Source organism: Pangasianodon hypophthalmus, chromosome 6 (genome assembly GCF_027358585.1).
Source record: "Pangasianodon hypophthalmus isolate fPanHyp1 chromosome 6, fPanHyp1.pri, whole genome shotgun sequence".
NCBI lineage: Eukaryota > Metazoa > Chordata > Actinopteri > Siluriformes > Pangasiidae > Pangasianodon > Pangasianodon hypophthalmus.
The window spans coordinates 3,947,131-3,970,838 of record NC_069715.1 but is presented as its reverse complement, the minus strand read 5'-3'; the positions used below and the strand labels follow the sequence as shown (position 1 = coordinate 3,970,838).

Sequence of the window (23,708 nt, the reverse complement as noted above, 5' to 3'; positions counted from 1 at the left end):
GATGGCCCCGGCCTTTTGGCATCAGGCAGGGACAACTGGAACACCAGTGACCCGTCTGCCCACAATACAAACACCTATTCTCACTTCTATGAGTGGCACCCAATTGTATGGGCTCTACTGAGGAATTGTCAGATTCAGGCCCGCTGGAAAGGCCCATGGGAGCCTGTCCGTATTTGTTTGCCAGCATGCTCGCAGTGGCTGAGCAGTGCTCCCTGCATCATTCTTGCAAACGGGTGTTGATTCTGATCAACAAATCATATAATGCTTCTAGATCCTTGGTGGGTCATGAATCGCCAGTTCATCCTTTAAGTCCTTGGAGAGGCCTTGCACATATGCAGCTAGGAGAGCTTGGGTATTCCAGCCTGAGCTCGCCGCGAGAGTCCTGACCTCTATGGCATAATCGGCCACTGAGCGGCTACCTTGACATATCCGCAGAAAGGATGACATCATGCCCCCTCCTGCGAGTGAGTGGTCAAAGGTGCTCCTTAGTGCTGACGCAAATGAGTTAAGGGTGGGGTGATCATCTAATCTATTCTGCCACACTGCTGTGGCCCATGCTATTGCTCATCCAGTTAAAAGAGAAATCCTAAAGGTGATCTTCACTCTTTCAGAAGGGAACTTGGAGGGATGCATTTCAAACACCAGTGAGCACTGCATTATAAAAGAACTACACTTTCCTGCTTCTCCAGCATAGGGCTGAGGAACAGGCAACCTAGTCTCAGCAGGGGCAGGGGGACACCAACTCATGGGCTGGGCATGGGCAGTCCAACCATGGGCCAATTCCTGATTTGCCTCCACAGGGGGAGCAGGTTGGGACCAGCCACGATTTCTGCTATCCACTGTAAATCCACTGGTTCCTTTGCTGGTGCTGATATACTGTTACAGGTCTTGGTGCTAGGATGAATAATAGCGCTGTGCAAGACCCACTTGTCCAAGAGGACAATATATGGTGTGCAGTGGAACCAAGTATGGAGACGCGCTTGCGAAGGCACCTGTGGCATTACTGATGCAATCTGCCATAAAGACAGTCTTGTTTATAATGTCACTTTCGTTTTGGACCAGAATTACCAAGTGGATATTTAACATATAGGTCAGTTATCTTTTCACAAATCCACACAGCAATTATGTGAAAATGTGACATTACAGATAATAATAGATAGATAGATAGATAGATAGATAGATAGATAGATAGATATACTTTATTGATCCCATGAGGGAAATTCTTGTGTTACAGCAGCATGGTCAGTAGCAAGATACAACATGTACACACACAAAATATAAAATATAAAATAGAATAAGTTAAATTAAATGTAGGAGTGCCGATATGGAACACAGTTGTAGATTTAACCAGATTTACATCAGTATTTACAAAAGTACAGTTGTGAAAACTGGTAGTGAATAATGACAAATATGAAGAACCTTGAGAATGTAGAATGTAATGACAGCTTTCTAAATGATAGCTTTCTTGTAGTAGTGTAATGTGATAGTGTTATCATCTGTCACACACAGGTGAGCTGTTGTACAATGTTATTGCGAATGGTAAGAATGAACTCCTGTAACATTCTCTGTGACAACGAGAATGAGCTCCGCTGACTCTGTAGTGTGTTGTAGAGTGGATGAGACGGATTGTCCATGATGGAGAGCAGTTTGTTCAGTGACCTCCTGTTCCTCACTGACTTAAACGTCTCCAGTTTGTGTCCAATGATAGATCCAGCCTTGTGAATAAGCTTGTTAATCCTGCTGGTATCCCTGGCACTGATGCTGCCCCCCCAGCAGACCAATGCACAGTAAATGGCACTCGCCACTACAGACTGGTAGAAGATCTCCAGCATCTTGTTGCATACATTGAAAGATCTGAGTTTCCTCAGAAAATAAAGTCTGCTCATTCCCTTCTTGTACACAGCATCAGTGTTGGTCCTCCAGTCCAGTCTGTCATTTAAGTGTACACCCAAATACTTGTAGTTGTTAACAATTCCAACATCCTCACCCATGATGGTTATGGGCTTAGTCAAAGTTTTAGTCCTCCTAAAGTCGACCACCATCTCCTTGGTCTTTGTCACATTTAGGAGTAGGTCATTCTTAGTGCACCAGTCCACAAAGTTATCCAGTAGAGTCCTGTACTCCGAATCCTGTCCATCCCTAATACACCCTACCACTGCAGAGTCATTGGAAAACTTCTGCAGGTGGCATGATTCAGAGTTGTATTGAAAGTCTGAGGTGTACAAAGTGAACAAAAATGGAGACAGGACAGTCCCCTGAGGTGCTCCTCTGTTACTGACCACTGTGTCAGACAGAGAGGCCCCCAATCGCACAAACTAAAGAAGGATGTGCTGACACCCATTCTGAGCAGTTTCTCACTCAGTATGAATGGTTGGATGGAGTTGAAGGCACTTTAAAAAATCAAAAAACATGATCCTCACAGTATCACCACTTCCATCCAGGTAAGAGTGAGTACGCTGCAGCAGATAGATGACCGCATCATCCACACCCACATGAGGCTGGTAAGGAAACTGGAGTGGGTCCAGTGCAGGTTTCACCTGTGGCACCAGATGGGTTAAAACTAGTCTCTCCAACACTTTCATGACATGTGACGTCAGGGCAACCGGTCTGAAGTCATTGAGGCCAGATGGGGTGGCTTTCTTAGGTATTGGTACTAGGCAAGATGTTTTCCATAGCACCGGTACTCTTTCCTGCATCAGACTTAGATTGTAGATGTGCTTCAGGATACCAGACAGCTGAGTAGCACAGGACTTAAGAACCATGGGACTAATACCATCAGGGCCTGCAGCCTTACCTTGATCAAGTCTCTCCAGCTGTCTTCTCACCTGGTTGGTCGTCACAGTCAAGTGAGAGGATGTGGTCAGTCGAGTTGAGGAAGGCAGTGGGGGGTTGTGGTCAGGGATACACAGCAGGGTGTGGTGTTGCTGTAGATGTGTATTTGGTGTCTGCAAGGGTGTCAGGACTGTTCCTGTGTGGGATGGCCCAGCAGGGGGTCCTGTGCTGAACCTGTTAAAAAAACACATTCAGTTTGTTGGCACTGTCCAAGCTGCCCCCCTGCTGACGTTCTATCATGCTGAAGCCTGTGATCTGCTTCATGCCCATCCACACATCCTTGATGTTATTTTGCTGAAGTTTCCTCTCCAGCTTCTGCCGGTACGAGTCTTTACACTCCCTCAGTCTCAGTTTTGGTTGTCGCTGTATCCTTTTTAGTTCTTCCTTGTCGCCAGACCTGAAGGCCCTTTTTTTCTTGTTCAACAGATCTTTCAGGTCACTGGTGATCCAAGGTTTATTGTTCGGATAACAGTGTACGGTTCGAGTAGGGATGGTATTGTGGCAAAAGTTAATGTAGTCTGTGACACAGTCAGTGATACTATTAATGTCATCCCCATGTGGTTCACAAAGCACATTCCAGTCTGTGGTCTCAAAGCAGTCTTGCAGGGTCTCACTGGCTTCCTGTGTCCACCCCCTCACCGTCCTTGTGGATACAGGCTGCCTTTGAACTGCAGGAACATACTGAGGTGTTAAAGAGACGAGATTGTGATCTGAATTACCGAGTGGGGGTAGTGCAGTGACTCTGTAAGCATCTCTGACATTTGCATACAGATGGTCCAGTGTTCTATTTTCCCACATGAAACAGTCAACAAACTAGTGAAAGTTTGATTGAGTAGAATCCAGATTTACATGGTTAAAGTCTCCGGTTATGGTCACAAATGCCTCAGGATGTTGACACTGTAGCCTAGCAACAGTGCTGTGTATGGCATCGCACACTGCTGTCTGATCAGCTGACGGTGGGATGTAAACACCAATTATCATGGTGCAGGAGAATTCACGTGGTAGATAATATGGGTGCATACTCACGGCTAAAAGTTCAATGTCCGGGGAGCAGAGACGTTCCTTCATGGTAACATGCCCGGAATTGCACCACCTTTCATTTACGAAAACAGCAATCCCTCCACCTTTCCTCTTACCGCTGAGCGTCGCATCTCTGTCCTCCTGAATGAGCTTAAAGCCGGGTACGGAGGCACTGTGATCAGGGAAGTCCGTATGCAGCCAAGTTTCCGTAAAGCACATTAAACTGCTATCCCGGTACTCCCTCTGGGTCCGAATCAGTGCACACAGTTTGTCCATCTTATTTCCCAAGGACCTCACGTTCCCCATGATAACAGATGGAACCGCGGGTTTAATCTTCTCTTTTTTGCTCTCAGCTTCACACCAGCTCTGCAACCCCGGCATCTCTTCCTGAGCTCTGCTGGGATCTTGTGCCTGTCTCCGGGAAGAAGCGTTGTTTTGGAGAGCGCTAACAGCTGGTCGCGTGTGTACCTAAACACAATGCCGCTCTGCTGAGCCCAGCTCCCAACCACAAAAAGTGATGAGAACAGCAAAAACAAAATCAAAACGGGAAAAAGGTGTATGTGAACCATGATGAGTGTTATCTAAAACAGACAAAAAGAGAAAAAAGCTAGGAAAAAAAAGACACACACAAATTAAAAAAGTTAAAAAAGCCAAAACTTCACATCTGGCTCGGAGCTGCTGTAACAGGCTGCTGCTCTCACAGCGCCAGGAAAGATTATTCTAATATTAATAATACTAATATTAATAGTATAATACTAATAATATAAATAATACAAATATTAATACTACTACTACTTATAATAATAGTTCATTTCAGTTTTATTTGTTTAGCAATTTTCACAATGGACATTATCTCACAAAGCAGCTTTACAGAAATATATAAATTAAGGATATAAATTTTAAATTTACAAATTTATCCCTAATAAGCAAGCCAGAGGTGAAAGTGGCAAGGAAAAACTCCCTGAGACAATATGAGGAAGAAACCTTGAGAGGAATCAGACTCAAAATGGAACCCATCCTCATCTGGGTGACCCCGGATAGTGCGATTATAAATAATTCCCTTCTAAACTATATACTATATGGTAAGAAATTGCAATTGTGTAAGCACAAAAGTTCATTATAGTTTACATTTGAAGTCTATTTTGTTGAAGTTATCAACTGTTCACTGATGGAGACTTGAGTGCAAAACTTTTCATGGGAATTGCAGTCCTAAAGCTATAAAAGCAATTGTAGTCCTAAGCCAATCATAGCAAAACTTGTTCATATCAATTTGAAGTCCAAAGCCATCTTCATGGTTTCTAAGTGGTACCATCCACAGTAATCTCATGTCACTTTAGGCTGTCCGTGTTTGGCCATCCTCAGCAGCAACAAGTGGTTTCCAAAGAATGAGAAGTCCAACCAGAAGTAGGGCATCAGGTTGAATCAGGCAGGTCCAGAGAGCAGAAGGGGTCAGGGTCAATGGTATCTCAGGAGTAGCATGTGTAGCTCAACAGGGAGAGAGGCAGAGAGAAAGGGAGAGATTATTAGGTATGCTTACTGTCCCCTAATGGTAAAGGACAATGCATTTTGTGTGCAGAGTGCAAGCAGGGACTCCAGCAAGACTAGCTATAACAGCATAACTAAAAGGGAGAGCCAGAAGATAACACAGACAAGAGGGCAGTATCAAGAGTGAACTCATGAGAGTGGGGAGGGGACAGCATCCAAACATCCCAGTTCACCACAACACTTTATGCCCATGAACCATCCAGATCTACTCCTTTACCTAAGAAAAAAAAAAAACTAGTCACACAGGCTTGACTAAACAAATATGTTTTCAGCCTAGACCTAAGCACTGAGCCTGTGTCTGAGTCCCGAACACTAACGTTTGAAATACTACCAATTTACTTTGACACCATTTACATTCAAATCTTCGAGCTGACTGTTCTAAGGTGCTTGTGTGATTGTTACAACATGGTGCTAGTTTTTGATCTCTAATTATTTTTTTGTTTAAGTGGAGCTACTTTATCTAGTGTGTAGCAGAACACTGATTCTAAGCATTCAGTTGGCTGATCAAGTTCTGTGGGGTCAGATAGTGATCCAATTATAGTTGATAACTCTGGGAGATTATTGATAAAACACTGTGCAGTAGCTGCCGTGAATGTACATTTGACGTAGTAGCGTGGTGAGGTGCATATATTATGACTAAGACACATTTTAGACAAGATGAGGTAATGATCTGAGATAGCTTCAGACTGCAGAAATGTGAATTATAAATAACGGCGACACCTACTCCTCTGCCAGTTATACGTGGCTGAGGTACATAACTGTATCTGGGAGGACTAGCTTCATTTAATGCTACATACTCGTTTTCTGTTAAATACAATACATTAAACTCCTGATCAGTTACAGTTTCATTAACAATAAGCACTTTAGATGTAAGAGATCTAATATTTAACAGTCATAGCTTCAGATCAAAGGTGCTGGCTATGCATTCAGTATGATTTAATTTATGTTAATTAATTTACTAAAACTTTCTGAGTATTTCTACATTTTTAGGTTGGGGAACAGACACAGTCTCAGTATAGTGGAACCTGAGTGATGACTCAGTGCAGCTAGCAGATGGTTGGTTTAGCCTGCTTGTCTGCTCCCTGGCCTTGGCTCTGGATTGTCACCAATTAACTACTGTAGGTCTGTTCTGAGATAATGTGCTATGCTGCAAGAAATGAGACCAGCACCTTCCCAAGTGGGATAGATACCAGCCTGCCCTAACAGGCCAGTTTTGCCCTCAAAACCAATTATCTATAAAGCCCACATTGTTTTTGGAGCACCACCTGGACATCCAGCAGTTCAGCAACCATAACCTCCTGTAAGCTACATCGCCACACCACATTGGGATGGGGCCAGAGCATATTACTGCATCGGACATCACCTTCGCTAATTTATACACCTCTACAATGTTACTCTTAGTAACCTCTGACTGACAAAGGCATATATCATTAGCTCCTACATGAATAACTATCTTTGAAAACCTGTGCTTGCCTAAGACCCTAAGATTACCTGTTGTGTCCGGCACCCTGGCTTCCAGTATACACCTAACTAGTGCTGCTGGTGCCACTAAAGGCCTAGCTAATTTCATGTGCTGTAAGATAGAGTCTCCTATAACCTGAGCTCTTTCAGGCTCCTTAGCAGGTGCCTCACTTAGGACAGCAAACCTGTTAGACACATGAAGCAGAGAGGAGTGGTGCTCCCTTAGGTGAGCCTTAGCATTAGCTTTGGCTTTACGATTATGTCCCCAACCCGTTACCCATTTGCCCCACTCTGAGGGCTCTAATGCCAGAGTTGGGGGACTGCTAACTCCATCTAAGGCATCCAGGCTGCCCTTACAGAAACAATGCTGCTGTCACTCTCACTAACCCTCTCTAGAATCTGGATGTGCACCTGTGATGCTGCTCTAATTTTCTCCATCAGAGAGCTAACTAATATTCAATTATCATAATTAAAGCTATTACTAACCACAGAGGAAGAATGACTAAATATCCTGCACGCGACACACTGAACAAGCTGAATGTTTCCCATGTTGAGTGTTTAACGTACCTTAGTCGAAGAGTTGTTGAGATGATGTTAGACGGATCTGTCGAGGATGGACTCCGTTTGCTGTCTTTAAACAAAAGACAAAAGCATTCTTCGAAAAAATTAAAATGCAGTAGAAGGGAAAAGTGAAATACACAACAAATGAAAATGATAGCTCAAAATTATTAATGAAAAAGAAAAAAACAGTATAATTTACACACCAACACAGGCAAGAAACTCCGGGCAAACAGAAAACCATTGTTATTCAAAGTGCATTCTGGAAGTTACAAGATGAATGCAGCAGGGAGCATCTGTTCTGGTTGTCTCTTTTCAAAATAATGTGATAAAGCCTCTAAACCCTCATTATGATCAATGTTAGTATACAGTGATTCAACATCCATGGTCACTAAAAATGATGATCCAATGTACTTTATCTCTTCAGTTTTATTTAACACTTATATACTCTCTTGAATAAAAAAGGTCAGGTCTGCAACAAATGGTTTGATGGAAAAATCAACAAATTTAGAGGCTGATTCCGTAACTGACTCATTTCCACTGATTATTGGTCTTCCTGGTGGGTTCTCTAAATTCTTGTATATTTTGGAAAGCATGTAAAAAGAAGACATTCTTGGGCTGTTCTATCGGATTAGGCAATAAAGGCTGATAGTACTCATGGTTATCCAGCTTTTGCATGGGCTCTGTGATGTTCTGGTCTCTGCCCCACAATACTACTGCTCCTCCTTTATCTCTTTAACTATGATGTTTTCATTAGTTGAAAGCCATTTTAATGCCTCTGTTTCCCATTTTGATAAATTAAAATCCCTTTTCCTCATAGATGCGAAAAGTTTGTCCACTTCATATGTGACTTTTTTAGAGAACGTATTCAAAGTGTGTTTGGCATGAATGTAGACTTGGGCTCGAATGGTGTCCTTGTTGCATCTAGCTGAGCAAGGGAGCAAGAAGCTGCTTGACTGGAATGAGTATGATACCAAACTTTCACCTGGAGATTACAATAAAACTTAAATAAATCAACCTTTGTTTGAAACTCACTAGCTGTATTTGTGTGGGGGTTTACAGACTTGAGTGTCGATGTGGTGAGTAGAACAAAGCACAAAGTGAGCGAAAGATTGGCCGAACATAAACATGCTATATGAACTGGCAACCCCCAATACCCATGGCTCTACGTTTTAAAGAGGCTGACCACGGCAGTTGCAATACGTTAAAAATATCTGGTATAGACCATATAGCAAACTCATTAAGAGGTGGAGACAAATTAAAAAGGCTCTTACAAAGAGAATCTTTTTGGATATATACATTGAAACCAGCGCTGTACGTTGGTCCAAATAGGGAACTGGACTTCTCCCCTTTTCTGTAATTGTCTCTGATCTAGTTATTTGGGTACTTTGCCTAACATCATGTATTGAAAACTAAAATATTAAGATGTTTTTAGGTATTCTTTTGGTTGTTGTGAGCTCTTTACTGGTGATGTTGAGGGCCCTGAGCCATGAGGTAAATGGTGACATACATTAACAAAATCTATTTGATATTTTATTAAGGAATATTTGATATTTTATTATGGAATATAATAACCAAATGAGGCTGGTTAGGAATGTTTGTAGCGTATATATATTGTATGTGTAGGATACAGGAAGCAATAACTAGGTCCAATTGATAATGACATGTACATAAACCAAGGCACCAATAAAAGAGATTTATTATCAGAATATATCTGTCCATAGATTTACACAACAGCGTAATAAAATAAAAATGTGTGCTTCCTAGTAAGCAGTGCAAAATAATGACGTAATGCATTTCTTATACCCACACCCAAGGGTTTGGTCAATTTGGGAGTCAAAGGGGTTATATAAATGGCTAAACAGCTATCATGGTATTTAAGGAGGGATGAGAATGAGGTTCCTGCACACATGGCTTTTATTCGCTCAGGTGAGAGCAACTGCTCCCCAGTGCAGCTTGCTAGGCCTGCCCAATCCTCCTCTACTCAGCAAAGATGGTGATGTAATGATTGGTGGTATCTTTTCCTTCCATGTCAAATGGGACCAGACAACACATGTCTTTACATCTGGGCCCTGGCAACCAAACTGCAGAAGGTGAGGGCACATTAAGGGAATTTTAATTTGGTTCAATTTGGCAAGTGGAATTATAATAATGGTTTAGGAGCTATTCATTTTAAGAAGATCAGAAAAATGTTAAATTATTTGCATTACAGCATTTACAAACCTGTTCCTGTATTAGTGCTTATGAGGTTCACTGAAAAGATATGTAGTTTTCTTTTTTTGTTCATGTAGTTTAAGCCTCCGTGAATTTCAAAATGCACAAACAATGTTATTTGCCATTGAGGAAATCAACAACAGAACTGATATTCTTCCTGGGATCAAATTGGGTTATAAAATCTATGATTCTTGTGGCTCAGTAGAAATAACCACAAGAGCATCCTTGTCCTTAGTTAATGGCAATGGAGAAAATACATCTGTAATGTCTTGCTCCAAACCTGAAACAGTTCAAGCAATCATAGGACAAACAGCATCTAGCTCCACTATTGCCATGTCTGTTACTGTGGGACCTTTACACATACCTGTGGTAAGACCTCTTTTTTTCTGTGTAAATCTACTTTGTTTTGAATAAAAAAAAAGACCAATGCTTTGATGGTAAATTAAGAAAATGCCTACTAATGAAACGTCAGTATAAAGTAAATTATATTTTATTGAAATCTATGTATTGCAGGTCAGTCATTTTGCAACATGTGCATGCCTAAGTGACAGGAAGAAATACCCATCTTTCTTTAGAACTGTTCCTAGTGATTACTACCAGAGCAGAGCTTTGGCTAAGTTGGTCAGGCATTTTGGTTGGACATGGGTAGGGACCCTATGCAGTGATAATGACTATGGGAACAATGGCATAAATGAATTCATCATTGCAGCCAAAGAAGAGGGAATCTGTGTTGAGTATTCCAAAGCATTCTTTAGAACAGACTCCAGAGAAAAAATTCTGAAAGTAGTTGAGATTATCAAGGCTTCAACCTCCAAAGTTATTGTAGCTTTTGTCTCATATTCTGACCTTGGGATTCTTCTAAAGGAAATGGCCTTACAGAACTTGACAGGCTTTCAGTGGATTGGAAGTGAGTCCTGGATCTCTGATATAAACCCAGCTAATGCTCAATGGCAACATCTTCTGAAAGGATCCATGGGTTTCGCTATGCCAAAAGCTCAAATTAAGGGCCTAGAGGAATTTCTGACCATGCTTAATCCAGCCTCTGATGCAACAATTTTCAAAGAGTTGTGGGAGACAATATTTGAATGTAAGCTTTCCACACAAGAAAATGTTGAGATAAAACAAATGTGCAAAGGCAATGAAAGTCTCAGACAAGTTCAAAACCTTTATACAGATGTTTCAGAGCTACGAGTTGCAAATAATGTTTATAAGGCTGTTTATGCTGTGGCATATGCCCTGCATAACACATATGGTTGTGGACAAAAAGATCTTATTGCATGTGCAAACATCACTAATAAACAATGGCAGGTAAGTGTAACAACAAAACCTGGTGAAAAACATGTACTTATATTTGTCACTGATGAATTTGGAATGCTGTATTTAGGTAGTGAATGAGTTGAAGAAAGTCCATTTTACTAGTACAAATGGAGAGGTTGTATACTTTGATGAAAATGGAGACCCTGCAGCGAGGTATGAGCTGCTGAACTGGCAACAAGGAAAAGACGGTAAAATAGTATTTGTTAAAGTGGGCTTCTATGATGGCTCTTTGCAAACACACCATCTGTCATTTAACAACATCAGTATAGCCTGGGCCCACAGTAAACCACAGGTAAATAGTAACATCATCTATATGAACAGATAATATGTACAATGGATATTTTAGAAAGTTCTATCTATCTATCTATCTCTCTCTCTCTCTCTCTCTCTCTCTATATATATATATATATATATATATATATATATATATATATATATATATATATATATATAAATATATATACACAATAAAATACATTATTACATATATAATACATATTATATACGAAATAAAAAATGGTTTTCAGGTGCCAGTCTCTGTGTGCAGTCAGAGTTGTCCCCCAGGCACCAGAAAGGCTGTGCAGAAAGGAAGGCCAATCTGTTGCTTTGACTGTATACCATGTGCAGAGGGGGAAATCAGTTATATAACAGGTATATTTAATAAGACCCAGAAAAATATAATAAATTTTTCTGTTGCATAGAAGAGAATAAGTAAATAGCTCAAATGATATTTGTTTTCGGTTTCTTCAGATTCTATAACTTGCATCAAGTGCCCACCTGAACTGTGGTCTAATGAAAAGAAAGATACCTGTGTCTCAAAGCTTGTGGAATTCCTGTCATTTGACGAGATAATGGGAATCATTCTTGTATTATTTTCTTTGCTAGGAGTATCTTTCACCATCTGCATTGCAGTAATTTTCTTTAAATACAAGGAAACCCCAATTGTTAAGGCAAATAATTCTGAACTAAGCTTCTTGTTGCTCTTCTCACTCTTTCTCTGTTTCCTCTGTTCACTTACATTTATTGGTCAGCCCTCTGAGTGGTCCTGTATGTTGCGCCACACAGCATTTGGGATCACCTTTGTCCTCTGCATCTCCTGTGTTCTGGGGAAAACAGTAGTGGTGTTAATGGCCTTCAGGGCTACACTTCCAGGTAGTAATGTCATGAAATGGTTTGGGCCTTTACAGCAAAGGCTCAGTGTACTTGCTTTCACTCTTATTCAAGTCATTATTTGTATACTGTGGTTAACACTATCCCCTCCCTTTCCCTACAAAAATATGAAGTATTACAAGGAAAAGATCATATTAGAATGTAATGTAGGCTCAGCTATAGGTTTCTGGGCTGTGCTGGGTTATATCGGACTCCTGGCTCTTCTATGTTTTATTTTGGCTTTTCTGGCCCGCAAGCTACCTGACAATTTCAATGAAGCCAAATTCATCACATTTAGCATGCTCATATTCTGCGCAGTTTGGATCACCTTTATTCCTGCTTATGTCAGCTCTCCTGGAAAATTCACTGTATCTGTAGAGATATTTGCCATTTTAGCATCAAGCTTTGGTTTACTATTCTGCATATTTGTTCCAAAGTGTTATATAATCATGCTGAAACCAGAGAAGAACACTAAAAAGGAAATGATGGGTAAAGCACTTGCTAAATGATTTAGCTGTCTAGATTTGCACTATTAATATAAGCTGTTTAAATTATGGACCATACGTAAAAGGCAAGGTCTAACTTAAATGAAAACCTCGAAAAACTGATTAAATATGTACCAATTCAATAACTGATGTTAGACTGGTATCTTTGCTAACATTACTGTACCATTTACATATGATTATTGATTAATTCAAGAAGTATGATTACATAACCAAGGTGTCTTCACATATCTTTTAAGACAGTTTTTCAACATTTTCTTCATCTTTGAATTGTGTTTGTCCCCCAGTTTAAGCCATAATGATCTGAGCAGTAGAGATCTCTAACCACACACTACTTGTTGATTTCCATATATCACATTTGTAAGTGCACTGTCAAAGTTGCACTCTCAATGTCCTATAATCAATAAATGTAGCCATACCCATGCAGGAAAATTACCCTTTTTATGTCCTTGTGGTTTAACATTACTGTATAGAAAACTGGCTGACTGCAATGTTGCACCTGTGACAATTTTAGCAACTGCTCCCTGTCCAAAATTACTGTCTAATACACTGAACATGTATGTACTATATGAAATTATTATACTGAATAGTTCAATTTGAAAACTTTCATGTTTACCATTTTATTTAAGCTGTAACCTGTAATAAATCAGAGCAAAAGCAAATAAAGCATTACTTCACAGCTGCTTTCTGTTTGTCTGTCCAAACATAACCGTCTTCAAAACAATTGCCTGATCAAATTATTGGCACAAATATCATTAAAAAATAAATGGTATTCCTACATTTATTATGGCTATTGTAAAAGCCAAATGGTGCTCCTCCCCTTCGAAGATTTGTGACAGCACAGCTCCCATTCCCATCTCCGATGCATCCATCTGAAGAGTGAAGAGGAGGTTAAAGTCGGGGTTACATAGCACTGGAGAGCAGGTCGGTGCCTGATTCAGTGTCTCAAAGGCCTCTCCTGACTCCAGTGCACCCAGTCTGGCTAGCCTTTCCTAGTGAGGTCCGGGAGGGGAGAGGCAATCGAGGAGAAATTAGGCACAAATTGGCGATAATACCCAGCCAACCCCAAGAAGGCACGTACCTGTTTTTTTTGTGGCTGGACGCAGGTAGTCCCTGACAGCTTCCACCTTTTTTTTCCTGCGGCATCAGGAGCCTCCTGCCAATGCGGTATCCCTGGTACTGTGGCTCCGTGAGCCCCAGGTGACATTTCTTGGGGTTGGTGGAGGTGGTCGGAACAGGTGAAGGAATGGATCACAACATTGTCGATGTATGTGTCCATCAGCCGTTGGAACGTCATGGGAGCCCCATGCAGACCGAAGGGGAGGACCTGGTACTGCCAGTGGCCGCCAGAGGGGGATAATGCTGTCTCCGGTTTGGCTTCTGGGCTCAGGGCCACCTGACAGTACCCCTTTGTAAGGTCCAGGGTGGAGATGAACCGGGCCCTCCCCAGGCGGTCCACCAGGTCATCAACCATAGGGACGGGGGTAGCTATCAAATTCGGATACATGGTTGAGCCGCCGGAAGCCATTGCACAGCCGGATGCTTCTGACGGGCTTGGGCACCACGACTTTGGGGCTGGTGAACTCTTCAATGACCCCATCGCAGAGCATCCAGCTGACTTCCTCCTCGATCGCCTAATGGCAGGCCTCTAGGACGCGGTAGGGCCACTGTCTGACCACAACTCCTGGTGGGGTTTTGATGTTATGGTGGACCAGATGTGTTAGGTCTGGGGTTGAGGAGAAGACATTAGCAAACTGGTCCACCAGCTCTGACAGCTCCTGGCCTTGTGGCGGGGTGAGCTCCTCTCCTTGGTGGACCAAGGCATGCTCCGATGGATTTGTGGAAAGACTAGCAAACGCAGACACTGCAGGGGCTGCTACAGTCCATTTCTTTAACAACTTAATGTGATTGCCCTTTCCCGGCCTCCAGGGCCATGTCCCCAAGGTCGCTGTCCAATGATCAGCTCAAAGGAGGTGAACCCTACTGAATCCAGAATAGAAATAACCACTGTTCTCAGAGGGCCTTCTGGAATATTAAAATGAATATTATTGTCTTCAACAATTAATTCTTTGTCTAAAGAAACAACTAGGTTAGAGATGGAATCCCCAAATTCACAGAGGAATTCAGAATATGGACCTGGGGGTCTGTGAATAATAATTAGCAGAATTGACTTGGTAGACTTATTTTTGTGGCTACATATGATATGTTAGTATAAAGAACTTCAAATGTGTTGAATTTCTGACTAGGTTTTTGTGTGATTCCTAGATTAGAATTATAAATAACGGCGACACCTACTCCTCTTCCAGTTATACGTGGCTGAGGTACATAACTGTATCTGGGAGGACTAGCTTCATTTAATGCTACATACTCATTTTCTGTTAAATACAATACATTAAACTCCTGATCAGTTACGGTTTCATTAACAATAAGCACTTTAGATGTAAGAGATCTAATATTTAACAGTCATAGCTTCAGATCAAAGGTGCTGGCTGTGCATTCAGTATGATTTAATTTATGTTAATACTTTCTGAGTATTTCTACATTTTTAGGTTGGGGAACAGACACAGTCTCAGTATAGTGGAACCTGAGTGACGACTCAGTGCAGCTAGCAGATGGTTGGTTTACCCTGGTTTACCCTGCTTGTCTGATCCCTGGCCTTGGCTCTGGATTGTCACCAATTACCTGGATTGTTACAATTACTGGATTGTCACCTGTGCTTGCCTAAGACCCTAAGATTACCTGTTGTGTCCGGCACCCTGGCTCCCAGTATACACCTAACAAGTGCTGCTGGTGCCGCTAAAGGCCTAGCTAATTTCATGTGCTGTAAGATAGAGTCTCCTATAACCTGAGCTCTTTCAGGCTCCTTAGCAGGTGCCTCACTTAGGACAGCAAACCTGTTAGACACATGAAGCAGAGAGGAGTGGTGCTCCCTTAGGTGAGCCTTAGCATTAGCTTTGGCTTTACGATTATGTCCCCAACCCGTTACCCATTTGCCCCACTCTGAGGGCTCTAATGCCAGAGTTGGGGGACTGCTAACTCCATCTAAGGCATCCAGGCTGCCCTTACAGAAACTATGCTGCTGTCACTCTCACTAACCCTCTCTAGAATCTGGATGTGCACCTGTGATGCTGCTCTAATTTTCTCCATCAGAGAGCTAACTAATATTCAATTATCATAATTAAAGCTATTACTAACCACAGAGGAAGAATGACTAAATATCCTGCACGCGACACACTGAACAAGCTGAATGTTTCCCATGTTGAGTGTTTAACGTACCTTAGTCGAAGAGTTGTTGAGATGATGTTAGACGGATCTGTCGAGGATGGACTCCGCTTGCTGTCTTTAAACAAAAGACAAAAGCATTCTTCGAAAAAATTAAAATGCAGTAGAAGGGAAAAGTGAAATACACAACAAATGAAAATGATAGCTCAAAATTATTAATGAAAAAGAAAAAAACAGTATAATTTACACACCAACACAGGCAAGAAACTCCGGGCAAACAGAAAACCATTGTTATTCAAAGTGCATTCTGGAAGTTACAAGATGAATGCAGCAGGGAGCATCTGTTCTGGTTGTCTCTTTTCAAAATAATGTGATAAAGCCTCTAAACCCTCATTATGATCAATGTTAGTATACAGTGATTCAACATCCATGGTCACTAAAAATGATGATCCAATGTACTTTATCTCTTCAGTTTTATTTAACACTTATATACTCTCTTGAATAAAAAAGGTCAGGTCTGCAACAAATGGTTTGATGGAAAAATCAACAAATTTAGAGGCTGATTCCGTAACTGACTCATTTCCACTGATTATTGGTCTTCCTGGTGGGTTCTCTAAATTCTTGTATATTTTGGAAAGCATGTAAAAAGAAGACATTCTTGGGCTGTTCTATCGGATTAGGCAATAAAGGCTGATAGTACTCATGGTTATCCAGCTTTTGCATGGGCTCTGTGATGTTCTGGTCTCTGCCCCACAATACTACTGCTCCTCCTTTATCTCTTTAACTATGATGTTTTCATTAGTTGAAAGCCATTTTAATGCCTCTGTTTCCCATTTTGATAAATTAAAATCCCTTTTCCTCATAGATGCGAAAAGTTTGTCCACTTCATATGTGACTTTTTTAGAGAACGTATTCAAAGTGTGTTTGGCATGAATGTAGACTTGGGCTCGAATGGTGTCCTTGTTGCATCTAGCTGAGCAAGGGAGCAAGAAGCTGCTTGACTGGAATGAGTATGATACCAAACTTTCACCTGGAGATTACAATAAAACTTAAATAAATCAACCTTTGTTTGAAACTCACTAGCTGTATTTGTGTGGGGGTTTACAGACTTGAGTGTCGATGTGGTGAGTAGAACAAAGCACAAAGTGAGCGAAAGATTGGCCGAACATAAACATGCTATATGAACTGGCAACCCCCAATACCCATGGCTCTACGTTTTAAAGAGGCTGACCACGGCAGTTGCAATACGTTAAAAATATCTGGTATAGACCATATAGCAAACTCATTAAGAGGTGGAGACAAATTAAAAAGGCTCTTACAAAGAGAATCTTTTTGGATATATACATTGAAACCAGCGCTGTACGTTGGTCCAAATAGGGAACTGGACTTCTCCCCTTTTCTGTAATTGTCTCTGATCTAGTTATTTGGGTACTTTGCCTAACATCATGTATTGAAAACTAAAATATTAAGATGTTTTTAGGTATTCTTTTGGTTGTTGTGAGCTCTTTACTGGTGATGTTGAGGGCCCTGAGCCATGAGGTAAATGGTGACATACATTAACAAAATCTATTTGATATTTTATTAAGGAATATTTGATATTTTATTATGGAATATAATAACCAAATGAGGCTGGTTAGGAATGTTTGTAGCGTATATATATTGTATGTGTAGGATACAGGAAGCAATAACTAGGTCCAATTGATAATGACATGTACATAAACCAAGGCACCAATAAAAGAGATTTATTATCAGAATATATCTGTCCATAGATTTACACAACAGCGTAATAAAATAAAAATGTGTGCTTCCTAGTAAGCAGTGCAAAATAATGACGTAATGCATTTCTTATACCCACACCCAAGGGTTTGGTCAATTTGGGAGTCAAAGGGGTTATATAAATGGCTAAACAGCTATCATGGTATTTAGGGAAGGATGAGAATGAGGTTTCTGCATACATGGCTTTTATTCACTCAGGTGAGAGCAGCTGATCCTCCCTGCAGCTTACTAGGCCTGCCCAATTCTCCTCAACTCAGCAAAGATGGGGATGTACTGATTGGTGGTATCTTTTCCTTCCATGTCAGATGGGACCAGACAACACATGTCTTTACATCTGGGCCCTGGCAACCAAACTGCAGAAGGTGAGGGCACATTAAGGGAATTTTAATTTGGTTCAATTTGGCAAGTGGAATTATAATAATGGTTTAGGAGCTATTCATTTTAAGAAGATCAGAAAAATGTTAAATTATTTGCATTACAGCATTTACAAACCTGTTCCTGTATTAGTACTTATGAGGTTCACTGAAAAGATATGTAGTTTTCTTTTTTTGTTCCTGTAGTTTAAGCCTCCGTGAATTTCAAAATGCACAAACAATGTTATTTGCCATTGAGGAAATCAACAACAGAACCGATATTCTTCCTGGGGTCAAACTGGGTTATAAAATTTATGATTCCTGTGGATCAGTAGAAATAACTACAAGAGCATCCTTGTCCTTAGTTAATGGCAATGGAGAAAATACATCTGTAATGTCTTGCTCCAAACCTGAAACAGTTCAAGCAATCATAGGACAAACATCCTCCAGCCCCTCTATTGCCATGTCTGCTACTGTGGGACCATTGCACATACCTGTGGTAAGACATAATTTTCTGTGTAAAAACTTTGTTTTGAATAAAACAAAACTACTTTATTTTGAATAAAAAAAAAAAACATGTTTTTGATGGTAAGTTAAGAACATGCCTAATAATGAAACTTCAGTATTAAGTAAATTATATTTTATTGAAATCTATGTATTGCAGGTCAGTCATTTTGCAACATGTGCATGCCTAAGTGACAGAACGAAGTACCCATCTTTCTTTAGAACTGTTCCTAGTGATTACTACCAGAGCAGAGCTTTGGCTAAGTTGGTCAGGCATTTTGGCTGGACATGGGTAGGGACCCTATGCAGTGATAATGACTATGGGAACAATGGCATAAATGAATTCATCATTGCAGCCAAAGAAGAGGGAATCTGTGTTGAGTATTCCAAAGCATTCTTTAGAACAGACTCCAGAGAAAAAATTCTGAAAGTAGTTGAGATTATCAAGGCTTCAACCTCCAAAGTTATTGTAGCTTTTGTCTCATATTCTGACCTTGGGGTTCTTCTAAAGGAAATGGCCTTACAGAACTTGACAGGCTTTCAGTGGATTGGAAGTGAGTCCTGGATCTCTGATATAAACCCAGCTAATGCTCAATGGCAACATCTTCTGAAAGGATCCATGGGTTTCGCTATGCCAAAAGCTCAAATTAAGGGCCTAGGGGAATTTCTGACCAAGCTTAATCCAGCCTCTGATGCAACAATTTTCAAAGAGTTGTGGGAAACAATATTTGAATGTAAGCTTCCCACACAAGAAAATGTTGAGATAAAACAAATGTGCAAAGGCAATGAAAGTCTCAGACAAGTTCAAAACCTTTATACAGATGTTTCAGAGCTACGAGTTGCAAATAATGTTTATAAGGCTGTTTATGCTGTGGCATATGCCCTGCATAACACATATGGTTGTGGACAAAAAGATCTTATTGCATGTGCAAACATCACTAATAAACAATGGCAGGTAAGTGTAACAACATAGCCTGGTGAAAAACATGTATTTATATTTGTCACTGATGAATTTGGAATGCTGTATTTAGGTAGTGAATGAGTTGAAGAAAGTCCATTTTACTAGTACAAATGGAGAGGTTGTATACTTTGATGAAAATGGAGACCCTGCAGCGAGGTATGAGCTGCTGAACTGGCAACAAGGAAAAGACGGTAAAATAGTATTTGTTAAAGTGGGCTTCTATGATGGCTCTTTGCAAACACACCATCTGTCATTTAACAACATCAGTATAGCCTGGGCCCACAGTAAACCACAGGTAAATAGTAACATCATCTATATGAACAGATAATATGTACAATGGATATTTTAGAAAGTTCTATCTATCTATCTATCTATCTCTCTCTCTCTCTCTCTATATATATATATATATATATATATATATATATATATATATGTATATATATATATATATAAATATATATACACAATAAAATACATTATTACATATATAATACATATTATATACGAAATAAAAATGGTTTTCAGGTGCCAGTCTCTGTGTGCAGTCAGAGTTGTCCCCCAGGCACCAGAAAGGCTGTGCAGAAAGGAAGGCCAATCTGCTGCTTTGACTGTATACCATGTGCAGAGGGGGAAGTCAGTTATATAACAGGTATATTTAATAAGACCCAGAAAAATATAATACATTTTTCTGTTGCATAGAATAGAATAAGTAAATAGCTCAAATGATATTTGTTTTCGGTTTCTTCAGATTCTATAACTTGCATCAAGTGCCCACCTGAACTGTGGTCTAATGAAAAGAAAGATACCTGTGTCTTAAAGCTTGTGGAATTCCTGTCATTTGACGAGATAATGGGAATCATTCTTGTATTATTTTCTTTGCTAGGAGTATCTTTCACCATCTGCATTGCAGTAATTTTCTTTAAATACAAGGAAACCCCAATTGTTAAGGCAAATAATTCTGAACTAAGCTTCTTGTTGCTCTTCTCACTCTTTCTCTGTTTCCTCTGTTCACTTACATTTATTGGTCAGCCCTCTGAGTGGTCCTGTATGTTGCGCCACACAGCATTTGGGATCACCTTTGTCCTCTGCATCTCCTGTGTTCTGGGGAAAACAGTAGTGGTGTTAATGGCCTTCAGGGCTACACTTCCAGGTAGTAATGTCATGAAATGGTTTGGGCCTTTACAGCAAAGGCTCAGTGTACTTGCTTTCACTCTTATTCAAGTCATTATTTGTATACTGTGGTTAACACTATCCCCTCCCTTTCCCTACAAAAATATGAAGTACTACAAGGAAAAGATCATATTAGAATGTAATGTAGGCTCGGCTATAGGTTTCTGGGCTGTGCTGGGTTATATCGGACTCCTGGCTCTTTTATGTTTTATTTTGGCTTTTCTGGCCCGCAAGCTACCTGACAATTTCAATGAAGCCAAATTCATCACATTTAGCATGCTCATATTCTGCGCAGTTTGGATCACCTTTATTCCTGCTTATGTCAGCTCCCCTGGAAAATTCACTGTATCTGTAGAGATATTTGCCATTTTAGCATCAAGCTTTGGTTTACTATTCTGCATATTTGTTCCAAAGTGTTATATAATCATGCTGAAACCAGAGAAGAACACTAAAAAGGAAATGATGGGTAAAGCACTTGCTAAATGATTTAGCTGTCTAGATTTGCACTATTAATATAAGCTGTTTAAATTATGGACCATACGTAAAAGGCAAGGTCTAACTTAAATGAAAACCTCGAAAAACTGATTAAATATGTACCAATTCAATAACTGATGTTAGACTGGTATCTTTGCTAACATTACTGTACCATTTACATATGATTATTGATTAATTCAAGAAGTATGATTACATAACCAAGGTGTCTTCACATATCTTTTAAGACAGTTTTTCAACATTTTCTTCATCTTTGAATTGTGTTTGTCCCCCAGTTTAAGCCATAATGATCTGAGCAGTAGAGATCTCTAACCACACACTACTTGTTGATTTCCATATATCACATTTGTAAGTGCACTGTCAAAGTTGCACTCTCAATGTCCTATAATCAATAAATGTAGCCATACCCATGCAGGAAAATTACCCTTTTTATGTCCTTGTGGTTTAACATTACTGTATAGAAAACTGGCTGACTGCAATGTTATACCTGTGACAATTTTAGCAACTGCTCCCTGTGCAAAATTACTGTCTAATACACTGAACATGTATGTACTATATGAAATTATTATACTGAATAGTTCAATTTGAAAACTTTCATGTTTACCATTTTATTTAAGCTGTAACCTGTAATAAATCAGAGCAAAAGCAAATAAAGCATTACTTCACAGCTGCTTTCTGTTTGTCTGTCCAAACATAACCGTCTTCAAAACAATTGCCTGATCAAATTATTGGCACAAATATCATTAAAAAATAAATGGTATTCCTACATTTATTATGGCCATTGTAAAAGCCAAATGGTGCTCCTCCCCTTCGAAGATTTGTGACAGCACAGCTCCCATTCCCATCTCCGATGCATCCATCTGAAGAGTGAAGAGGAGGTTAAAGTCGGGGTTACATAGCACTGGAGAGCAGGTCGGTGCCTGTTTCAGTGTCTCAAAGGCCTCTCCTGACTCCAGTGCACCCAGTCTGGCTAGCCTTTCCTAGTGAGGTCCGGGAGGGGAGAGGCAATCGAGGAGTAATTAGGCACAAATTGGCGATAATACCCAGCCAACCCCAAGAAGGCAAGTACCTGTTTTTTTTGTGGCTGGACGCAGGTAGTCCCTGACAGCTTCCACCTTTTTTTTCCTGCGGCATCAGGAGCCTCCTGCCAATGCGGTATCCCTGGTAACATTTCTTGGGGTTGGTGGAGGTGGTCGGAACAGGTGAAGGAATGGATCACAACATTGTCGATGTATGTGTCCATCAGCCGTTGGAACGTCATGGGAGCCCCATGGAGACCGAAGGGGAGGACCTGGTACTGCCAGTGGCCGCCGGAGGGGGATAATGCTGTCTCCGGTTTGGCTTCTGGGCTCAGGGCCACCTGACAGTACCCCTTTGTAAGGTCCAGGGTGGAGATGAACCGGGCCCTCCCCAGGCGGTCCACCAGGTCATCAACCATAGGGAGGGGGGTAGCTATCAAATTCGGATACATGGTTGAGCCGCCTTCATGTACATGGGCACAGTATGAAGACACGATTTGCCATGGAAAGAAATTGATTGGCCTGCACAGAGCCCTGACCTCAACCCCACTGAATATCTTTGAGATGAAGTAGAATGCTGACTGCCCGCTAGGCATCCTCACCTGACATCAGTACCTGACTTCAGTAATGCTCTTGTGGCTGAATGGACAAATCCCAACAGCCACTTTCCAAAAACTAGTGAAAAGCCTTACTAGAAGAGGTTATTATAATTATATATTATAACTGCAAATGGGGGACTAAATATGTAGTGGAATGTTCAAAAGTACATATGGGTGCAATGGTCAGGTGTCCAAACTTTTGCCCATATAGTGTATCTGCTTTACATCCAGTGTTCCTGGGATAGGCTCTGGATCCACCATGATATTGACCAGAATAAAGTGGTTTCTGAAGACGAATAAATTAATGAATCCAGATATTGTACAGTTTTGCTTATGTAAATGGATCTTGTGATGATAAGTAAATTGATGAATTGTGTCTGTAATTGGTTCATCTACAGTATGTCATGTGTATGTATATTAACTTGGGCAGTGGTGGGTCAGCAGTTAAAGGCTCTGGATCACTGCGTAGAAGATTGGGAGTTCATGTCAAGCTATCACAGATAACTCAGCAAGGCCCTTAACCTTCTCTTAATTGATTCAGCACCTTTGGGTAGATAGATGGATGAAAACATAGTGACGTCCCTGCTCAATGGGCAAAAAAAGTCAAAAAGTAAACTTGACTGAGTGGGAAGATCCTGGGATCAAAACGGCCTCCAATATTTTTATTTTATTTTTTTTTTTTTTTTTTGCAAACGGGGAAGGAGGGAGCAAAGCATCTGTCAGCCAATGCATGCAGAAACTTTTCTTAATGTGGTGTTGTGGTGGACAGTTTGGTGCTGCCAAGTCTTTCTGGTTCACTGACATGAAGTAAAGAGAGCACACAAGTCCACTTTCCTAGAGGCATGTTTTTCCATGACCTGGCTTTCCAGACAAAGACCGTGATGAGTAACCAAAGAGAGGCAGTCGACTTTGGAGGCCAGTTCCATCTCAACCTCCTTAATAAAAATACCTCTAAATTGACAGTAATGTGGCCAACTTCATTTCTTCCACCTTGGATTGTTGGGATGTACAAG

The 23,708-nt window shown here is 40.7% G+C and overlaps 2 protein-coding genes across 2 annotated transcripts; both read left to right on the top strand.

Annotated features, from left to right (window-relative positions):
• Window positions 1-9,309: 9,309 nt before the first annotated feature.
• Window positions 9,310-12,605, top strand: LOC113534751 (extracellular calcium-sensing receptor-like). The gene is made up of 6 exons (XM_026927703.3): window positions 9,310-9,509; window positions 9,708-9,999; window positions 10,144-10,938; window positions 11,015-11,239; window positions 11,475-11,598; window positions 11,698-12,605. The coding sequence occupies exons 1-6, from the start codon at window positions 9,310-9,312 to the stop codon at window positions 12,603-12,605; spliced, it is 2,544 nt and encodes an 847-aa protein (XP_026783504.3).
• Window positions 12,606-18,152: 5,547 nt separating this feature from the next.
• Window positions 18,153-21,071, top strand: LOC117597575 (extracellular calcium-sensing receptor-like). Its single transcript, XM_034305385.2, has 5 exons — window positions 18,153-18,449; window positions 18,615-19,409; window positions 19,486-19,710; window positions 19,941-20,064; window positions 20,164-21,071. The coding sequence occupies exons 1-5, from the start codon at window positions 18,192-18,194 to the stop codon at window positions 21,069-21,071; spliced, it is 2,310 nt and encodes a 769-aa protein (XP_034161276.2). The 5' UTR covers window positions 18,153-18,191.
• Window positions 21,072-23,708: the final 2,637 nt, after the last annotated feature.